Consider the following 20,630-nt stretch of genomic DNA (forward strand, 5'->3'; position numbering starts at 1 on the left):
ACATTTGCGAGTGATTGTTTTTCTCTCAGCTGGGGCAAAAAGTAAATGACCTACAAGGAGCCACAGGTACGATTAGGATCCTTCCCTGTTTTTTTGCATCTAAAGTAACTGCTAGCAACCTGCAGGCTTTTTCAGGTGCAAAAGTGATCAGTGATGTGTTAAGAATTTGAATTTGGGGTGCACTACTACAACCAGTGTGCCAGGACCAGCAGTTAAATGACCCAAGCGCTATCTTCTGAAGATCAGTTCCTTCTTAAGATGTCTCACATGAGGCATCCAGAAATGCAGATGCCCAAAGATCATGTGTGGTTCAGAATCTGCTCAGTGTTGGGAAAGAAGAAATGTGTTCCCCCTCTGGGGTTCAGCAAGGGGATATGAATCTCTGGCCACTTGTGAACAGCAGCTTATTTAAAATGTGCATGCAAACAGAAAGCAACAGCTTCCATGCTGTTATCAAGCACTACTGCTTGCTTCCTTACCAGGATGACTCTTAAATTGTTCCAGTTGCCAGTGGACTGTGCTTTACTGGTTCCAGTGGACAGCAATTACCAAACCTGCAGATCCCTTCCTTCTTGTTGTGGGGAGTCAGAAAAAAACAGATGACATAAAGGAACCAGGTGAGGAGGCAACTTGATTCTCCTTCCTCCTGAGATGAGAAGACAAGGGGAGGATTGAGGGGAGAGGACAGGCAAAAAAGTATTTTCAAAGAGAAAAATGGAGGAGGGAGAATTAAAATGTCAGGGGGAGAGTTATCAGTGTGAAGGAAGAAAGGTGCAAAAGACGCACGTATAAAAAGCTGGTGAAAGATTACTGGGTATGAAAAGAGGGCACATGCTAGAGGAGGAGCTCCTGGCAACTTCTTATCTGGGTTTTCTAAGCTGTGCCTGCGGCTCTGTGCGAGCACCATGCTGATGTAAATAACAATTATCAAAAAAATACAGGAGCACTCAGACCTCTAATCCTGCAATAAAGTCATGTGGGAGCTTAAAACTAATTAAGGCTTCCCTTTAAGCTTTAAATCTAGTCTATGTGTAGTATAATATCCTGAAGATACTCCTTCCAGAATCCAACAAGAATTTCAGACAAGGAAGAAACTACTCTGCAAATCAGTTTCACACATTGAAAACAAGCTAGGTTTTTACTGGGTATCAGGAATCGCATCATTTGAGGAATCTGAGAATCAAATCCAATTTGTTTATTATCGATACATACCTGTCTTATTGCACACTTTCAGGACAGTATCAAAACACACTATAATGTTGCTGTTACTGTACCCATCAAGCAAAACTAACAGTTATGAATTAATTAAAGTGTAACAAACAGATCTGAAGTAACTGCCTCTGTAAGAAGGAAGATGAAAAAGCCCCCCAAGACAGATAATGGTTGGCACAGATGAGGATGATCCTCCTGCAGTTCTTCAAAGGACCTCTTCCAACGTAAACAGAAGTTTTCACTTTGCAAGTCATACTATCAAACAAAAGTCTATACAGTAAAATTAACCCTTTAAGGAGAAGACAAGACAGTACAAGCTATTGTAGATATTTGTTAATCACATCTCAATCCATCTTTGAGATTGCACCTAGTACATAGAAGAAAACACAAACTGGTTTTGGCAAGTGAATGCTATGGCTGATTCATCCTTGTCTGTGAACCCCAGATGAAAAATGGGACCACCATATCCTGGTATCTACATCATGTTGGAGCTTTTAATAGCAATTCTGGTATATGGTGAATGGTAAATTCTGATTTTTCAAAAGCTACACATGAGAAACCTTTAATAGGCCTAAACTATATTCTGAGAAACAGTGTTTACAAATTAAAACATTGTTTTCTATCATTTAATATAGTTGTTATAATAAAACATACAGAGAGCATAGGATATGTCCACCAGACTTGTTTTTAATCGAATTTGAACTCATTAACTGTAGCAGAACTTGTGACGAAGGCTACAGATTAGCTTTCTTTTCTGTCTTTGAAAAGAACAGCTTTTGGAAAGAGCTGGACTAGATGTGAAACCTCTGGCCCTGTTTGTTCAGCATTATAGTGTGTTTCTGAATCCTTATGTCCCTGATGACAGAGGTGCTTTTCTATTTATGCTCTTTGTATTCAGTTTGTGCACACTGGAATTATTTGCACTTTTTTTTTTTTTTTTTTTTTTTGTACTGCACAGGCTAATGTCCCTCTTGCCTTAGCTCATGAAAAAAGAACAATCTGACTACTGAAATTAAATAAAGAAAAAAAACCTTACAAGCCACACAAGCTTAAATAATAGAAGAACTTAATAAAAGGTCTCCATGTGTTTCTCATTATTTTCATGTTGTGTTTTTTCCACAGGCCTATGTAGAAAGACTTGCAGATTTATAGGAAGAGCTTCACCTCATTATTTCCATTTCTCTTTTTTTTTCTAACTGTGGCTCATTTTCACCTGTTACCTTGATCCAAAAAAGCCCACTTGGATACTTGACAGGAGCTTTTCTCCCCATCAGTCTCCTTTCTGGATATGAAATATTAAATTAATTTTTATATATACACACACACGTATAAATGTATGTATATATGCATTATTAACATATATATAGATTTCTGTATATAAATGGAGATCTCTGCTATTCTAAATGTCAGTATTAAGATGCAATTGTCCATGTGAGTTACTATTGTTAATCTCCTAATACTTCAGAGTTCATAAAATAGATTTAGTGATTCTACATATACTTTAGTCACTTTGTTGACACAGGAGGTGGTGTAGGTATTAATAACACCCTGCAGAGAGAGGTTAAAAGAGGGAGGATTTACATGTAAACATAACAGTTTGTTCGGAAAAAAGAACAACTATATGAAATGGATAGATTATACCATTTCCTAAAAAACATGCCACAGAAACTATAAACTCCCCAAACTAGAAAATATTTATTTAATTCAGGAGCATGGATAACAGCTAGACAAAACTAAGCAACTTCCAGTTTTTATACATAAAGTGTATCCAAAGAATACCAGTAGTTTAAGTCTTCCTCTGTCATAAAGTAGGGTGGAAAGTAGAGCTGAAAATGAGAAGTTTGGGATCATGGAATAAATGCTGGAGAAATTACAGACCTTGGCTAACAAAAACAAGGTTGTTGTACAACAAGGTTGATCAGTTGTACAGAATATCTGTTTGTAACGGAGATAATGGAGAAGGGCAAGGAGCACCACCTCTGAACAAGTACATGCAATCTCATGAGACAAAATCCCCGGGAACAGAAGAACACAAAAAAGAATCACAGGTTTTCTTGATTTGTCGTATCAGGAGCCTCTCATTCAGGAAAATTATCCTAAATGTACAATGATCAGAGGTAATGAAATCTAATGAGATAATTACACAGCTCTGGTGACATTTGGAACCTTTTAGATGTTGGTGATTTTCACTAACTGATTGTTATTACAATCCTGTTTGATGTTGAGAAGTTGGAGCACATAAAAATTTTTTCACAGATGTTGCTAATCTGTGTTGTGCATGGCAGTGCCTTCACACAGATTTGTCTCTCAGAATACAGCATTTCATCGCTCTCTGAGGTGCTTTCTGGACTACAAGAGCTATCAGTCAGCATCCACCCTCCAGCCACCATCACTTATGGTGAAGAACTTAAAAGGAAGACCACGTACAAGTTGCCACTTTTTAAGGAGGCTTTCAAGAAGGTTATGCAGCTAGTCAAGAATGTCCTTGGAGCAAAAATGAGACAATTTAAAGCGTAAGAGTTGGCATGGAAACTAGTGAAGCTTAGATGATAAAAAATAAATACACCTTTAAAGAAAAAAATAAGCAGAATAGCAATACAAAGTATCAATTAGCAAGAAACAAGAGACTCTTCAAGCAAAAAAATAATCCTTCAGGAATCAGAAATCTGATTTTAGTGACACCGGTAAAAAGAGGCCTAACCTACAGAGATAACATATAAAATAAAAACTAGGAAGCTTCAATAACACTTGAGAAAGAAACAGTTAAATATATGAAAATAAATAAGAATTTTAAAGTATTCTATAATTTAAAGTGTAGAATTAGTCTACAAGATAACTGGTTAGTTTGCAGACCTCAGGACAGAAAGCATCATTAAGAAATACATGTTGCAAAGAACCTGCGCAATTTACCTGCATAAGATCATAACACATAAATTTATCTCAGAGCAATTTTTCCCCAGATAATCAAAACAATAATAGTGATTAAGACACCAGCAGAAAAGTTGTCTGAACAAACTGCTAAGCAAGGACAAGCTTCTAAGGCTAGATTTTCTTCAGACAAGATGCCCAAGGGAATTCAAAAATCAAGTAAGTCAGCCACCAAAATATGTGCAAATTATTATGAAAATATTCTTTTTTTACTAGACTGGGAGCTAGTGAATGTTATAACTACACTAGACAGACTGGTGTGATTCTTAGCAGTACAAATCTACAAACCTTCAGGACACAAAAAAAAATAACTGGAAAAATAAAATTAGCAGACTAGGACATGTAGAAGATGATGGGATGTCAGGTCTAATCAGCAGGGATTCCACCAGGAAAACCGTGCCTCTGTCATCTACTATTTGCACAGCTGTAGCACTTGGAGACTGCACCATCTTTTCCCTGAGCTCTGTAGGCATACATATCAAATAGGAAAGCTGCAGTCGCTAAGAATCTGCAGACTAAGCAGTAAGAGTGCACAGGTGGAAACAGTTGGCAGGAGGAGGAAAACAAAATAAAAATAATTGAGATCAATGCAGGAAGTAATGATCGTAACATACCAACTGGCTGGAATTACTGAGTTTTATCTCATTTAGGAACAGGTTTGAGAGAGTACACTAGTACACAGCACATTTGCAGGGGAGCTCCTTTTAACATATGCAAAAATAAAGGAGAAAATATACAGCTACTCCTTGAAAAATGGGTCAAAAGAAAACAAATGTGCAAAAAGGATCAGTATTACTTATGAAGCAGGTGAACAGGTGCATGGACAAAGAAGAATTTGTTTTCATAGGGTGTAGGAAAAGGACTGAGCAGAAGATACAGGTGAATAGTTAAGTAACTATGTGCTTTACATAAATGTCACATCAAAATACAGTAATACATTGTGAAACTGAATTGTGTTTCAGTCCAAAACGACTACTATTAGGTAAATAACAGATCGTTCTTTGTCTTTTGCAGACTGTTTTGCTTGAACTGCAGTTTATTATCATTTCAGCAGGTACTCAGCGAATAAGGCTTACCACCAATATTTTCCCTGCACTTATTTTTATCAGGTAGGATAACCTCTACAGAGCTGTTCAAAACAAATTTTATTGCATGTTTGATGTGCCCTTTGCCTTGACTGCAATTAAAACAATGCACAAAATGTTTTTAAGGAACCTAAGAAGAAATAGGGTGTTAGAATTGGAAATAGCACCTGAGGGTCATTCCGATAATGCCCACAGCAGCACAGGATGGCTGCTGATTCCTGGCTAAACAAATGCAGAAAGATTATCAGAGATGTTTGCTATACATCTGTGACAAAAGCATTGAACATGCAAGAAAAATATACCCACCCTCAGCCTGCTCGCTTGCTGCTCCCTACTCCAATTCCCTGCCATTTCTCCCCATCATGTGTCTAAACAACAGGCAGCCCATCATGTGAAAACATGAACATACATGGGACAGGAGTAAATATGTGCCTTGGATCATGGGTCAGGGGTCCAGGCAGATGCAGCTGCAACACATGATGGCATATGACTGCAGACAAGGAAGGTGTGCATAAGTTACGGAGTACTTCAGTAAGAGGCTCTTGGCCTCCAACTAAACCCACTGCATTTTTTGCTGCATTCTGCTACAGGAGGCATACTGAGCTATCTAAAGGTAGTTATTACATCAGAGCCATGACAGGGAAGAGAAAAGGTGTTATCTGGGTCATCGAGTGTAGCACTGTGACAAAAAACATCTCTGCCACTGAACATGAAGTCTGTGGTTTGCTCCGGCCACATTGTGTGATGCAGAGGCCTTGGACTAATTGATATTGCTGGTGTTTGGTTGCCACTTTAGCGACTTTTAGTCACTAGTCACCTCAGAGCTCCCACCAAAGGAAGGAGAGGGAACAGATGGGAAAGAGGCACCTGGGGCAAACCTTACAGAGGAGTATAGGCTGGACCTGCGTGGACAAGACTAAATTGAGGTATTACGCACCAGTGTCTTGTTTATAGAACTATAAAAAAACAGCAAACATGCAGGCAGCATTAGTATGTCTATTTGGAGTATGCACATGTTAAGACGGGAAAGAATGAATGAGCGAACCCATGCACAAAGAGTTAACTACCACAGGGAAAGGGAAACCATCACGTAGAAAGGCTGGGGGCCAGCAAAAATCCCAACAGAGAAGTTTGGTATGAAATACACACCATGATGAGCTTTAAAGGAAAACTCTTATCATGCAGTATTATGCAAATTCATGTATTTATGCAAGTTTATGCACCACTTACAGGAAAGAAAAATCTATTATTGTGTTTTCAACTTATCACATGAAAGGTTATGTACATCAGCTACATTTACGTCCCGGTCTGGGATGATTAATTCAAATGATTAGTCGAAAGCTGATTTCTTCATTTATATTTCTCTGCATCTGACGGAAGCTGACAGCATGCACTTGGAAAGCTTGGTCTTCTTTCCCAGGCGTCAAGGAAACGGCGCCCAGCAGCCCGCCCGGCGCGGGGAACAGCCGGGGGAACCCTGGGCACCCCCAAGCCCCGTTCTGCCCCACAGGCCGCCCAGGGCCGGTCCGGCCGCCTCAGAGAAGGAGGCGACAGGAAGTGGAAAGGAACGGGGCCGCCGTGATTAGGCCGAGCCGCGGCTCAGGTGCTCCCTGACTGCTGCGGGGGCTGTTGCCGTTAATAAAGCCTTGTGAGTAACGGAAGCCACCGGCCCCGAGCTCTCACTTCCCTGCGGGGGAGGGAGGCCGAGATACCGGCCCTGCACGACTGCTGCCCCCGGTCGCCAGCTCGGCCAGGCCCGGCCCCTAGAGGCGCCGGGGCTGCGTCCCCACGCAGGGGCGCGGCGCTGGGCGCGCTGCACGCCGGGAGCTGTAGTCTCTGCGGGCAGAGCGTCCGCACCGCAGCACCAGGGGTACGCCGAGGGACAGCGCACCTCTGCAAAGCGGGGGGCGCTGCGTGAGCTCGCCGAGTTCCCGCCGCCCTCTGCCGTCATGCTGGCAGGGGAGAAGCACCACCGCCCGGTGTGCCGGCAAGAAAACGCCCGTATGTCGCGTTTCGGTGCCCTCTCTTCTCCCCTCGGCGTGAGAGACTGGGGCTCTCTCCTTGGAGCCTCCCCCTCAAGACGCACAGATGGTACGCCCCGCTGGAGGCCGGCGCCCCCCCCGCCAGCCGGCTCGCCAGGCTCCATGGCCGGTCCTGCTCAGTCCGGGCGCTGCGTGCGCCCGCCCTCCTCGCTCTTAGAAGCTCTCTCTCCATTGGCTGTGGCCGGGCGTCCTTGCCAATCAGGAAGCGGCTATCATGGAGGAAGGGAATAAATACAAGATGGCTGCTCATATAAAACCAGGCATTAGGCTTCGCCCCGGCGATGGGGGAATAGAAGCTTTAACTTGCGCTCCGAGGGTTGTGCACTGCTCTCGGCCGCGCCGCTGCTGCCCCCCTGGGGGGAGCGAGACTCTGATCGTTGTCGGCTACAGCTGTACTCAGCCGCTCCCCGCGGATCACCGGCGGGGCCGAGGCCGGGTGCGGCGCCCGAGAGGCCCGAGCTAGGCCCCGCGCCCTCCTCCCTGGCAGAGCGGCGCCAGCCCCCCCCGCCCGCTGCCCCGCCGCTCGCCTCCTGCAAGGCCTTGCTCCGGGCGGCCATGGCCGTCTCCAGGTCGGTAGGAGCCGGGAAGGGTGAGGGAAGGGGGGCCGGCAGCGGCGGCCCCGAGTCCCCGGCCCGCCGTGTGGCCTGGCTTTGGGGGGTGCGGGGGTGAAGAGGGGTGCTGGGCTTCCACCCCTTCGCCCCTCGGGAGCCTGTGGGGGCCTCGGCGGCGTGGGCGGGCTCGGTGGGGATGGGGGTGGCTGCGGGGGTTTGCTTCCTGGCCTGGGGGGGCTCCCGTGCCCGGCGCACGGGGAAGCCCCCTCCCGTCCCCGGGCCGCAGGGCTCTGCCTGGGGCGTCTCGGGCTGCCCTCTGAATCCAACAGCTTCGTTGTGCTGGCCCGTCCGTCCACGGATCGAGCTGCTAGGGAACAGGGGATAGCAATACAGAGTCTCCAAACCTGGCAAGAAACCGTTTTGCTTTTCAGAGCCCTTAGTTGTAAAGTAACCGAAATAAAACAGGCCCCCATGGAGAAAAGTGATTAGTGTGTTCTGGCGCTGCCTCAAGACGTTGGATAGTATCTGCTTACACACATGTGCGCTGGGGTGTGCCAGCGTTTGAAGTATTTACAGATACAGAGGTATGTCTTAATAGGGCTGCTTTATTAAAAAATGAGCACAAATTCCTGCCATCTTTTTTTTGTGTGTGTGAAATGGACATAGTAAGCTTCCTTACAGGGTAGTTTAAAGGAAACCATAAGTCCAAATTAACCTTGTGATAGATAAGCTTCAAATCATGTGTTAGTAGTATCTCTGTACTTTTGAAGTGCTATAACAAAAGTAAGTTCTATTCCTGAAGCTGTGTATGAAAGTTTATAATTCTATGTAGCAAATTAAAGGTGTGCACATTTATAATGGAAATCCATTTTTAATACAAATTTATAGCGGCAGTACACCTCTTAGGACTTCTAGTAGCAGGTGTTTTTAGTTTGAGCTTTGTAGTTTCTACAAAGTATCCCTTTATCTTATTCTACTCATACTTTTTATCAACTTGTTATACATTAATTGTGGGGCTTTTTGTTTTTGTCCAAAGCTGCCCATAAAAGTGTGGGAGTAGTGAGGACTGATGCAGCAAGGCTACTATCACTGTTAAAATACTACTGCAACCCATCATGTTAAATAGAGTAGTATTCTAACTACTTTAGGTCTGGGGCAGTCTGCTTAAATAACTGTGTTAACATATGTGTGATACAGGGGTTAACTGGAATGCCAAGACACGGCTTTTCAGCTGTTGTGTCCACTGTGAAGGTTGGTTTCAAATTCAGTTACCAATGTTTATGTATTTCTGTAAAACTGCAGGGCTTTAGTGAACAGCAGTAGTGCTCTATGTAAAGATGTAGCTAATGCCTTTTTGGTCTCGTAACTGACAGAAAAGAAAATTCAGGTTTGGATAGGGGTCATTCTAAGCTACAGCATGGAACACTTAAAAGGAGTTGGTGTTTTTATAATGTCATATGTGATACATTGCTTCAGAGTATAGATCAGAATGTTACACAAGTTACAGAACTTTAATAAAGGTGCTCTAATACTTGTGAGTTGCTATAGAATTGTTTCATTTCCACATGTAAAATAGGTGAAAGAATTACACATTTTGGAGTGTTGTAACATCTTGGTTATTTCTGGGGAACCCTGATGTTTCAAAAACTATAAGAAATGATACTATGTAAATTTCACCTCAGGCATGTTTTTTAAATAGATATGGCAAAACCCATCCATATCTTTTTTAAGTTACGCAGCAGCTCTTGACAAATGAACCTTTTGGCTGCAGGACCACAGGAGCACTGAGGGTATAATGCCAGTGTTGATTTCGTAAATAAATCTTGTCTTCACCTTTTACTTCAGAACACAGAATTGCTAAGGTCCTTTCAGACATATTACAAGTAACTGTTTTGTATGCTTACTTACTACAACTGTTTCTGTTAAAGGCGAAGTTGTTCCAGATTCTGTACCAGCTCCGCTTACTTGTAGAGATCTGCATTTTTCCTCTAGGTAGTTGCAGTTCACTTTCCTTTTGAAGGACCAACATAACACTTTGTCATTGAATGATTTTAACTATGTAAGTGTGGAGAGCGAGGGAGGAATTGGTTTGGATTAATCTTTCTCCAAGGCCCATTGTTTTTGCTGTGTGCATACCAAACAGTGATATGAATGAAAAACTTCATTAGCATTACTTCTGTATTGGAACTATTTTTGGAGGTAGGGGGAGGGTGTTTTTTTACATTTACAAACCAGTAAATTATCAAGTGGTGCTTTTGCCAGTAAAGTTTAGTTTCTGCTGTTTGGTCAATTGAAAACATTTCTCAAAACCTTAGTCTGTTCAGGAAGATCTAAGCAAATATTGGAAATGCTTTGAAGTATCTCAAAAATTGTATTGAGAATTTGCAGCTTTCCAATAATAAGGTGATCTTGAAAATAATTATCACTTGTTTGTATTCTATTGACAAAAGAGGTTCTGGTATTTTATTCTGCATGACCTGTATACTTACCTGTTTTAACAGATTCTGCTGTTACACAGACTGAAGACCTGCTTCTTTATAACGCTTCTGTGATGGTATGCTAGAAAACAGACCTAAAAGCAGAACAGTAGATACCTCATACCAGAAGGTGCTGCAGAATAGAATGCTCATCTCTTTGGTAGTTTTATGCTAAAAAGACTAATGAACACCATCCTCCAGAAGTATGTATAAGTGGGTGGGAAGGTTGATACTACTTCTGTGAATGCACAAGCTAATTTGGTAGGCTGTATGTCCTGTCTCTAGTCTTAAAAGTATATGTGAAGTAGTGTAGTGTTTGCATAGCTAATAAAAATAATTCTTGATAGTGGAACTGAGAAGGAAAAAAGGAAGTGAAAAGTTTTGCTTCAGCTTCATTCCTACGAAGTGTATGATCCAAGTTAATAAATACAATGGCTCACTCTAGCGATCTTTTGCAATAATTTAGGTGAAAAAGTGATACTGCCAAAGAAATGACAGTGCTTCTAGATTACTCAGAATGATTGAGTATCAGTAGATAATAGTATTGATAGTCCCTTTCAATATCTAATAAAACTTCTTTCAAGTTTCTTTAATGTGTTCAAAGACATCTCATGTATAATTATTCCAACACCAAGGCTGTTACTGGCTTTCCTCATATGTTTGAGGGCCTTCACAGCACCAAGGAGAACAAACATGCTTTTCAAATATGATGAAATGAATGAAGCTGGTAAGATGCATTAAGAATAAAGAATTTGAATGTAATAGGTATATCTTTGAGTTGCCCTAAATACCCTGGGAAAAGCTGTTTTTAAGGTATTTTCAAGACACTTCCCTAAGAAAGTGTGAAGAGCATAATAACTTGCTGCTCTTGCAAGCTCTTCTTGATTTGATCTGTATAAGTTAGTTCAAAATTGGCTTCTAGAGTTTTCGGTGTTTTCATTTACTTGGATTTGTGTACAACTGGTAATTTGTAGATTAGGAACCTACATCTTATTTTATTATAAATACTGATGTCACGAGGCTATGATAGTAAAGCTCCTGGAAAATGTGGTCCTCATTTGTTGCTCTGGGCTTTTGAAGTGTAGGGCTGTGACTTCTCAAGAAAAATGGCTGCCCTGGCTGGCTCATTACTTGCATAACATTTCAAGTTTAATACTGCATCATTGGGAGGTTGAAGCTCTTGCAGAATACCAAAATTATCCAAAGTCTTTTATGGACCCTATGCACCTTTTAGAAATGTTCCTTTGGGGTTACCACAAACTTTCTAAAGAAAGAATTCAGCTTTTACCTTGTTTGGAAGCTATTACTTCATGGCTGCTTTTGCATGAAAAGCAAGAGTTAAATTGAATAAGAAGTATGTTTTCACTACTAGTTGAAGGCATATGCCCCTGCTGTCACGGTAGGTGGACACTGTATAACCAATGTGATAACAGGAGTTCTGCCTCAAAGGGGGTGGGAAATAGTGTAACTCTTCTCTCCTGGATGGCATTAACTTGGAGACCAGAACAGTGGACTGCCTGCCCTGTTCCTGTTTGTGGGAGGGTGTGCCGACAGGGTCGTGGAGGGGGGGAGCAGAAGTAGCATGTGCATGACTGCCCAGGTGAGAGAGAGCTGTAAGATTTCTCTGACACTTAATGGGCTGAAATGGAAGTCAGGATTGCACTCCAATAAGAATTCTGACCTGCTCTAGCAGCCAGAACTCGAATTCTCACTAAGGCATCCCCTGTATAACTTGTTGATATGCTTCTTGTATTAGTATGTCTTTACAGCTGTTTTTAACTTCCTGTTCTTTCTCACAGTTTTTGTAATGTAATTGGTCATATGTTTTTGGGCTTCATTGTTGGATGTAGTTATGTGTAATAGTTTACAAATAAAAATGCTACAGCCTAATGCTATGGATCATATAAAGTATGAAATACACATTCCATATGGAATTAATTATACTAATTTTAGTATTTGGCTAGCTTCCACATGCAGTATATGATACTGTGCACAGTGTGGTCATGGAGCTCTTGTTTCATTCCAGGTGTCCCTTCCACTGCTTTGTAGGAAACAAGATGATTTCTCTGTTGTCCACAGCCCCACCTTCATAACTACTTACTCCACAGGCTCCCACCTGTGAGAAGTAAAATCACTATCCATCCTTTGTGTATCATCACACTTTTTTTTTTGTTCTGAATTCTGTTCAGTGATCTTTCTCTTGCTTGCTGATAGTATGTTGGAAAGTTGTTTACTTGATTGTTTAACAATTTATGTGTGCTTTAGTAGGGGCTTGAGTTTTTTTGAGCTGTGAAGCTGCCAGAGCTGGGAATTGACCAAATAATGAAACACCACCAAAGGATTATCAGGTCAACAAGAAAAGCTAAGGCATCTACATTAGAGCTTAGGTTGAATTTCATAGTGAGTGTCAACCCTTGTCATGTCTAAATTTTAATTTAGTGATCTTTTCTAGGTTTCTGGGCTATCTCTGTACTAAGAAATAGTGCCTGGAAGGAAGCTTCTGGGTGTTGAAACAAGATTTATACTGTGAACTCCGAAGAGTATTTCCTTGCCTTCCGATGGGTGCTAGCTAGCAGTTTTTCAAAGGGCTCTGGGCAGAGGTTGACATTAGAGTGTTCTAGGAACTACACCACAAGTTTTCTGTACAGTCACACAATTTCAGTGAGTTGGAGGATATGCTACAATAGTTATGAGCTGTTCTGCACCAGTTGGCCTTTACTGTCGGAGGCTGTTCCCTGGCCAGTTAAACATCCTGGTGCACACAGAGAAGTAGTCCAAACATCACTTAATTGACAGCAGTCATCAGTTCACTGTCCTTTTAAAGCTTCAACTCATCAAAATCAAGAAATTGAAAGTTTCCCCATCTGAAGTCCTGTGAGGACCCAATCCAGTCAGAATGCTTATGCTGGGAATGGTCTGGATCTTCGTACAATCCAGCTGCATATGTCGTCTTTTGGAACCATTTTGGAGATACTGTTGGTAACTTCTGTATCTTGACCTGTTCATTAACTATCCCACTACTAGCTTTCCAATGCCTCTGTAGTTGATGATGTGGATTTGAAAGCCCTTCAAGTTTCCACAAAAGTGCCATAAGGTTCACTTTAAGTATTATGGTAGCTGTCCCTTCAAATGGAGATCAGCCCTCTGTTTGGAGACATACCCTTAGGCAGCAAAGAACTGAAGATTAGCCTGAAGAACAGAACAGGTGATTTGTTGCAATGTTTGCCAACTGTGCCTGGGTACAGTCATATCTAACTTATTTAATGCTGAATCTGCAAAATGGTTGGAAAGCTGTGACTAGAACGTGTAATCATCATGCTACCTGGAGAGGCCCCTGAGTTAGTTGTGGTGGCTCTTTTGAAAGTACTTGCTCTCATGATTGTCCTTTGTAAATTTTTTTTATTTATAATCTTTACTGTGATAATGCACTAGAAGAGCAAAAGACTTGTTATGTTTAGTGACTGGGGGTCAATAACCGTTTCTATGTGCTTATGTTCATAAAACTCCCTTTAGTTACGTGAACTAAGCCTGTATACATAATCATTCTGCGTAACAGTGTTGATTAGAGAGATGTTCCCCCTTATGACAGCCAACCTTACTATTCAGATTAATAGCAATGCAAATTAAATTGTTTATTCTTAGAGTTCTTGCCTCCAATCTTTCTCTAAGTGTTTTTTTTTTTTTTTAGGATTGTTAGATAAAATTGTTGTAGTAGTAGTAGTCTAGTGGTAGAAGTCTGGTGTGATTTGGGATGGCTGTTCCAGTTGATACCCCCTGATCACAGACCTGCTGATTATTCTTGAGTATCTCTCAGGTGGTTCTGTTCTGAAAGTAAAAATTCAAGCTTTAGTCTTTTCAAAACTAGTGTGCTTTAATGAAATGCTCAGGGTTTGATGACTTGGCATATTTGTGGGGAGGATTCACTTGCCTAGGTCTCTGGTGCCAGTTTAGACGGTATAATGTGTCCTTGGTGCTTCAGAGTGACTGGGATCTTCTGCATTCTGTGTCATGTCTGCTGACCCCCCTGTGGATGACTCATTCTGAGGTATCTCAAAGGCTACAAGATGGTTGTTCTTAAGCACCTGAATTGATGTCTTTGTGTCAGAAACACTTCTAATGAACTCTGTGTCAATGTAAAAGCACATGTGGTATTTCTTAAAATAAAAAATACTTAATTTGAATGTAACGCTGTTCATAAGAACTTTGAATTGCTGCTCCAAGTTCTGTCTTGCTAATACACTTGTAGATCTCAAATGTCTCAAGTGAGAGGGAAAAGGCATCCACCTCTTCAAACAAGTTAGTACTTTGTAATAAGCTCACATGGCATGAGTTCACATAGAGGTAGTGTGTGGCTGCTGTCCTGTCAGTGAGATGCGGTTGACTCAGGATTCAAACATGACAGCCAGAAGGATTATTTAAACAATTGCTTATGAGTTAAAAGTGAAGAACTTTATATTTTTAAGTTCTGATTATGGCTAATGTGCAGGAAAAAAATTTTAGAGAGATTTAATTTTTAGTATTTGTTGGTATTTAGATTTTTCGTAACAATCCAGGAATCTCTTCGATTTTCTTTCTGATATGTTTTCTTCCCCCAGTACTTCCTGTATTTCTTGTTCACTTGTCTTCCATATGCTTAGAACAACTTTGCTGACAGCCTGTATTAAACTCTTTCATAAAATAATTAAAAATTATCCGCATTGTAGAGCATTCTACCACACTGATTCAGACTTGTGTTACATGGGTGAATGATGTGAGCTATGCAGTGCTCTCCGTGCAGCACTGTCTAGCATGAGAGGCAGAGAACCACCTGCCATAAGAAAACTTAGTTCTCTTTGGTTTCAATAACTAGTTTAGAGGTTGGCTGTTAGTTTATTCTGAGAATGAAAATATTGTCAGAACTGGGGAAGTTTGATTCCAAACTGCAGGTCCTCAAAATTAACTTGTTTAGAATTTTTAGTATTTTTTCATTCTTAATGTAACTAAGAAGGAAAACCTTAATTGTAGAAGAACTAGCGCCGCTGATCAGTGACAATTTTCTCAGTGTTACCCTTCCAACTAGAGCAGGAGAATTCAGGCTCTGCCATACTCTGCTGCAGCAACACCAGAACTTAATTTAAGAATCTTAGGAGGAATAGCTCCAAAATGCTAACTGTTTGAGAACTGTACATTGAGGCATCTGGGGGAGGGAAAGAAAGAATGATTAGCGTGACTAGGAGTACTGTTGGTCAGATACTGTTAGCTGTATTTGCTAATCCTGTTTCCGTTTATTTTGCTGGGGTAGAATGCTGAAACCTTCCTATAGTGATGTGAGACAATAGAAAGATTTTTTTTGTTTTATTTTGCATTTGTATGCAAGTTAAGCATATTACAATTAAAAATCACAAACTATAAACCAAGCATACTGCAGGTTAAAAAAGTCAAAACCAACAATGAACTGTATTTTGTAAGTAACACAGCTTCAAAAAGTTGTGGGGTTTAGGAGTGAAGATCTAGTGTTGTAACTAAGATTGGAATTGAACTGGGGTTTTTTTGAGGGTAGGCAGTCATAGTGGTTTCCTCCTGTTTTGCACATGAAGAGTTCTAGCTGAGGAAGTGGTCTGAGTTGCACATTCTGCTTGATTTTGGAGATGGAAAAAAAGATACTTCGATAGTTAAAGGAGTGGGTGGTGCTAAATAGCAAACTTCTTGAGTATGGAACACTGAAGTTTCACAGAGATGAAGAATGAAAGGGGTGAGAACAAGCAAGTTAGAGCAAGCTGTGCTTGCTCTGCAAGCTAGCATATTTTGTACTGAATAATACAGAGTGCTGCAAATCAGGTTGGGTTATTACTGTCAAATGTAGAAGGAAAAAATACTGGTAAATAAATACGTGGTATGTTCCTCCTGACTAGTTCACTATCAGTGATTTAGAAGAATTGCATCTGTAAAGTTTTTGCTTTCCTCCTTGACGGTCTAATCACACAAAAGTGGTGGTTTAGATATGTTTGGGGTTTCATTTTTATGTAAGTTAATTTGCTAACTAGTACATCATAGCAATTGAAACTCCAGTTTTATGTACAGAAATTGAAACGGGCTCATCTGTTTTAGTAGTAGGAAGAGAGTTGTTTCAAAGCTGGCAATATCAGTGTGTCTAAAATGCTAGAATGAATTGAGATACTTTGTTAGAAATTTTTTTAGTCTAATGGGTATTTAACCTAATACATCCAGTTGTGAGAACATTTGGGTTTTGGAACTGTATTTCTGTGACATTATTGCTTTGGTTCTGTAGCGCTGCTGTTTCTAATGCATTGTGACACATGATAAGATATTCTCAGGAGGAAGTGCTATTTAAGTGTGTCAAAGTACAAAATCCAGTGATGTTGGAAAGAGGTGTCTTTTTTTTTTAATTATTGGAGCTAATGTTAAAGGCAGTTTTGGTGAAATGTAATTAGTAGCAACAGACTAACAAGCAAAACATTTGTCCTTTCCTGTAATTACCCTGTAATTACTCAAACCTAGGGTACATGTTTATGAGGAAGGGGAGTAGTTCAGGGTACCTGTAATCCTTATTTTGTTAGGCTAATCTAGGTGAGCTTCACTACTGTATAAATTCTAGCTTCATATTGTTGCAATATTTGGAGGAGTATTCTTATGATTAAGGCTAGAAAGGAAAATTGACTGTACTACATGGACAGATTATGGACTTACATTCAGTAATAACCTCACATTGCCCGGTAACTACTGGATAAACTAGGCACGCTGTAAGGAGAGTTCTAACTGTCCCACTTACAGTGGAGGGAATAATGAACGTTTGTTACTTCCATCATTGATTTGATTATCTAGGTAGTCTCTATTTTGATTGCTTTTTAAATATGATGACTTTTTCATCAAGTAACTCCTCTAAACAAGAAATAAACTATGATGAAAATACATGATCAGGGTCTCTCACTAAATACAGAGTTGCTGTGAAAACACATTTGCTGGTTAAATTCCTGTGTTTCATGGGAAGGCCAGAGGTATTGAATTATTTCAGAGCTGTAAATACAACAACAGGTTTGGTTTTATATATTCCAGGTAGTTAGGGAGAAAATATATGAGAAGTAAACATTTATGGTGTCTTGGAAAAGCAGAGTTTGATATAGATCACAGGCTATGTTTTCAATATTTCAATATATTTCAAGTGATAATGCATAATATAAGCAGTTGAGCCTTTTGTTTTCTGTATCAGACACAATTTGGTGAAGATAATTTACAGTGTAACAGTATTTATTTTTCAAGATTGAAAATGTTCTATCATGGAAAAAAGAGGGAGCAATTTAATTTTCTCTTGTAACTGCAGATTTTTTTAAAGTAATGCTTCTAACAGTTTCTCTGTTAATTTTTTTGCTTGCCGAATTAAGTGTGCTTTAGAACAACTATGGGTACTCTTCGGAGGAAAGTATGTTTGTCACCCTGTCAATTGACAGTCTTGAGGCAAACATTTCTTCCGTTTGCATTAGATAAACTGAAAAATGTGGGGAGTATTAATAGAAATGAGCAGCTGAACTGTGAATAGCATAACATTTTTGGGTTTTGTCAATCATATTTAGGCTTGATCGTCTCTTTATTTTACTGGACACCGGTACAACACCAGTAACAAGAAAAGCAGCTGCACAGCAACTCGGGGAAGTAGTGAAACTGCATCCTCATGAACTGAATAATCTCTTATCTAAAGTAAGCATCTTCCCTCTCCCTAGTACTTTAATGTTGAGAATAAAACTAGTTTAAAAGGGGTATGCATTATGTGGGAAGAAGAAGAAAAAAGCATAGTAGTCTTGTATTCTCTGAAAATAGGAGACTGAAGAAAACTAGGAGGCTTCTTCTGTTAAACCTGCTGTTCTGTCAGCCTCTGAAATTGTTATGTAAGTGAGGTTTCACTTTGCATTCAGTATGGATATTCAGTGTTTGCTGTAAGTTTAGATTTTCTTCTATAAAGAAAAGCTCTACTGCCTTACAAAAAATTTCTGCTCCTGCCTTTAAAGGTTCTTACCTGTGTGATAAAGCATTAAAAATGTAGGAAGCTGTGTGTCTTGAAAAGGGCTGAAAAAATTGGAAGAGATTTCCTTTAGGTTGAGACTTCAATCTGGCCAAGTCTAGTAAAGCCACCAAAAATAGTCTGTATCTGACAGCTGGAGATGGCTGAGTGACCTCAATTCTGCTCCTCAATTGAACAGGTGCCCTCACCACAATTGATAGTATCAACAAAGTGGCCAAGGAATCATGAATATCAAACCACTTTCAGAAAAAGAAATAGTTTTTCCAGATTTGAGACATCGTGGTAAATTAATTTAGAAGAGCATACGTTGCTTCAAATGTCCCCTGTTGTCCCTCTTCTTGGATTAAATGACTTCAAAGTTTTAAGGTCTATTAATCTCCTTTGAACACTTCCTTTTAGAAAGCAAAAACCAAAAGTCTCAAGACTTGTTCAGTACCTGGAGGAAATAGATGTTGAGTTTGAGCAATGGGACTAAATGTATCTTATAAATTCTTAATGTGTGGCTATGGCAAGTGTTCTGCTAAGTAGTGAGCAATATAGAGAAGTCTGCTTGCATTTCCTTGGTTTGTTTTCTTGTCCTTTGTTGTTTTGAATGGTGTTTTAATCCATAGCATTAAAAGTGTGTTTTATTAGAGCATAACAGCTGATGAATTTTCTGAAAGTACATTTTAAGCAAGTACTTATTTATGTCTTTATTAATCTCTCCTTAAAGGTGTTAGTGTATTTAAGAAGTACGAACTGGGATACTCGTATTGCGGCTGGCCAGGCTGTTGAAGCAATAGTGAAAAATGTGCCTGAGTGGAATCCAACTCCAAGATCAAAACAAGGTGGTGCTTAAATGAATTATGTAGAATTCATTGTTTATGTGATGCAAACTGAATGTGATGTGAGACATTTCAAGGCAGCTGTGTAATTTGGGGTTTTTATGAGCACAGACCTTTTTGTATGTGTGGACTGTAGCAAACTTCTTTGGCTTTAGATGTTCAAATTTAGTTACAGCAATGTACCAGACCTTTGCTTCTTCTAAGATTCCTATGCTTGTGCTCTGTATCCTCATAAAGCTTTTATTTATAAAAGGAATAATAACTAGTAAAATGGCAAAACTTTTAACCAATCAACTTTGTCATGATATTTTGCAAACGCACTTTTTCTTCTCCGTTCCCTTCCTCAGAGCACCTTTCTGAGGCAGATGAAGTGGTAGCTTGCTGAAGTCTTTTCTGTTTGTACTCACTTTGCATCTGAAATTGTCATGTTAGGGATGTTAGAGTTGCTTTTGCTGTCAGCTTAGGGACCTGTTGTCAGTGATTTTTTTTCTAAATCCTTTGTCACTGTCTGTGTTTAGAATTTTGTGGCGCATTGTTTAAAAAAAAACAACAAATGCACACCCTCATAACTGTCTTGAGGTGATCTCATATTTGTTTCGTTCGGTGTCTCCTGGTTCTGTTGCTATAGAATTTGACAAGCAAGTTCAGTATTTGCCTTATCCATAACCTTTATGATTTTTGTCAACTATCATATTTGCTCACCTCCAGCAACTTCTCTCCAGATTGAAGAGTTTCAGCCTCTTCAGTCTTTCCTCGCAGACAGCTGTTTTGTCTTTTAGCTAACTTTTATTTGTCCTTCTCGGTGTTTTTTCTTACTTGTGTCCTCTTTTTGATGTGCAGAACTGCACACAGTGTACCTACATCTCTAGACTACTGATATTTATACCTAGTGGCAAAATGATGCACTTTGTCATGTTTTCAGTGTCCTTCCTGATGATGCCCACGACTTAGTTGGCTGTTTTGGCTGTCAGTGCCCAGTAAGCTGGTGAATACAGAAAACTGTCAGAAGTACCTCCAAGATCTTAATTTGAATGTTAACAGCCAGATCTGAATTCGGTGTTGTGTAGGCATGGTTTAGGTTGTTTGTTTCACACCTTATCTGCCTCTTGGTCCATTAGTCTGTTCTAAGATTGCTCCTGGGATTCCTTAGTGCCATTGCCGCTTTTGGTTACCCAAAAAGGCATCGTGTCATCTATATGCTTGACAAGAGTGTGTAGCAAAATCTCCTCATTGCTAAAGACAGATAGAATTGGTTCCAGCACTGATCCCTGAAGGACTCAAATTCTGTGGTAACTTGGTTCCTTCAATTTTTTCTAATTTTTTAGTACGAAACCTTGCCAAACACTCTTGAATATATTACGTCCGCTGGATCCCCTCTATCCAGTTGTTGGAGCTCTTGGACACTCATAATCAGATTAACTAGAGGTGTTTTTTTCAGGAACAATTCTGAATCTTTTCCAGTAAATCATGTTTATCCATATACTTAATAACATTATT

The 20,630-nt window shown here is 40.2% G+C and overlaps 1 protein-coding gene across 2 annotated transcripts in view; it reads left to right on the top strand.

Annotated features, from left to right (window-relative positions):
- The first annotated feature begins 7,487 nt into the window (after positions 1 to 7,487).
- Positions 7,488 to 20,630, top strand: part of BTAF1 (B-TFIID TATA-box binding protein associated factor 1) — a 47,310-nt gene continuing 34,167 nt past the window's right edge. Inside the window, exons 1-4 of one of the 2 annotated variants that reach the window (XM_040605636.1) lie at positions 7,488 to 7,836; positions 8,250 to 8,402; positions 17,864 to 17,987; positions 19,022 to 19,136. In XM_040605636.1, coding sequence (XP_040461570.1) covers positions 8,356 to 8,402; positions 17,864 to 17,987; positions 19,022 to 19,136 — 286 coding nt within the window. In that variant the 5' untranslated portion in view covers positions 7,488 to 7,836; positions 8,250 to 8,355. The remainder of the gene's footprint in view (positions 7,837 to 8,249; positions 8,403 to 17,863; positions 17,988 to 19,021; positions 19,137 to 20,630) is intronic. The other variant, XM_040605637.1, reaches the window with a different exon arrangement.

This window comes from Falco naumanni, chromosome 9, assembly GCF_017639655.2.
Source record: "Falco naumanni isolate bFalNau1 chromosome 9, bFalNau1.pat, whole genome shotgun sequence".
Classification (NCBI taxonomy): Eukaryota; Metazoa; Chordata; class Aves; order Falconiformes; family Falconidae; genus Falco; species Falco naumanni.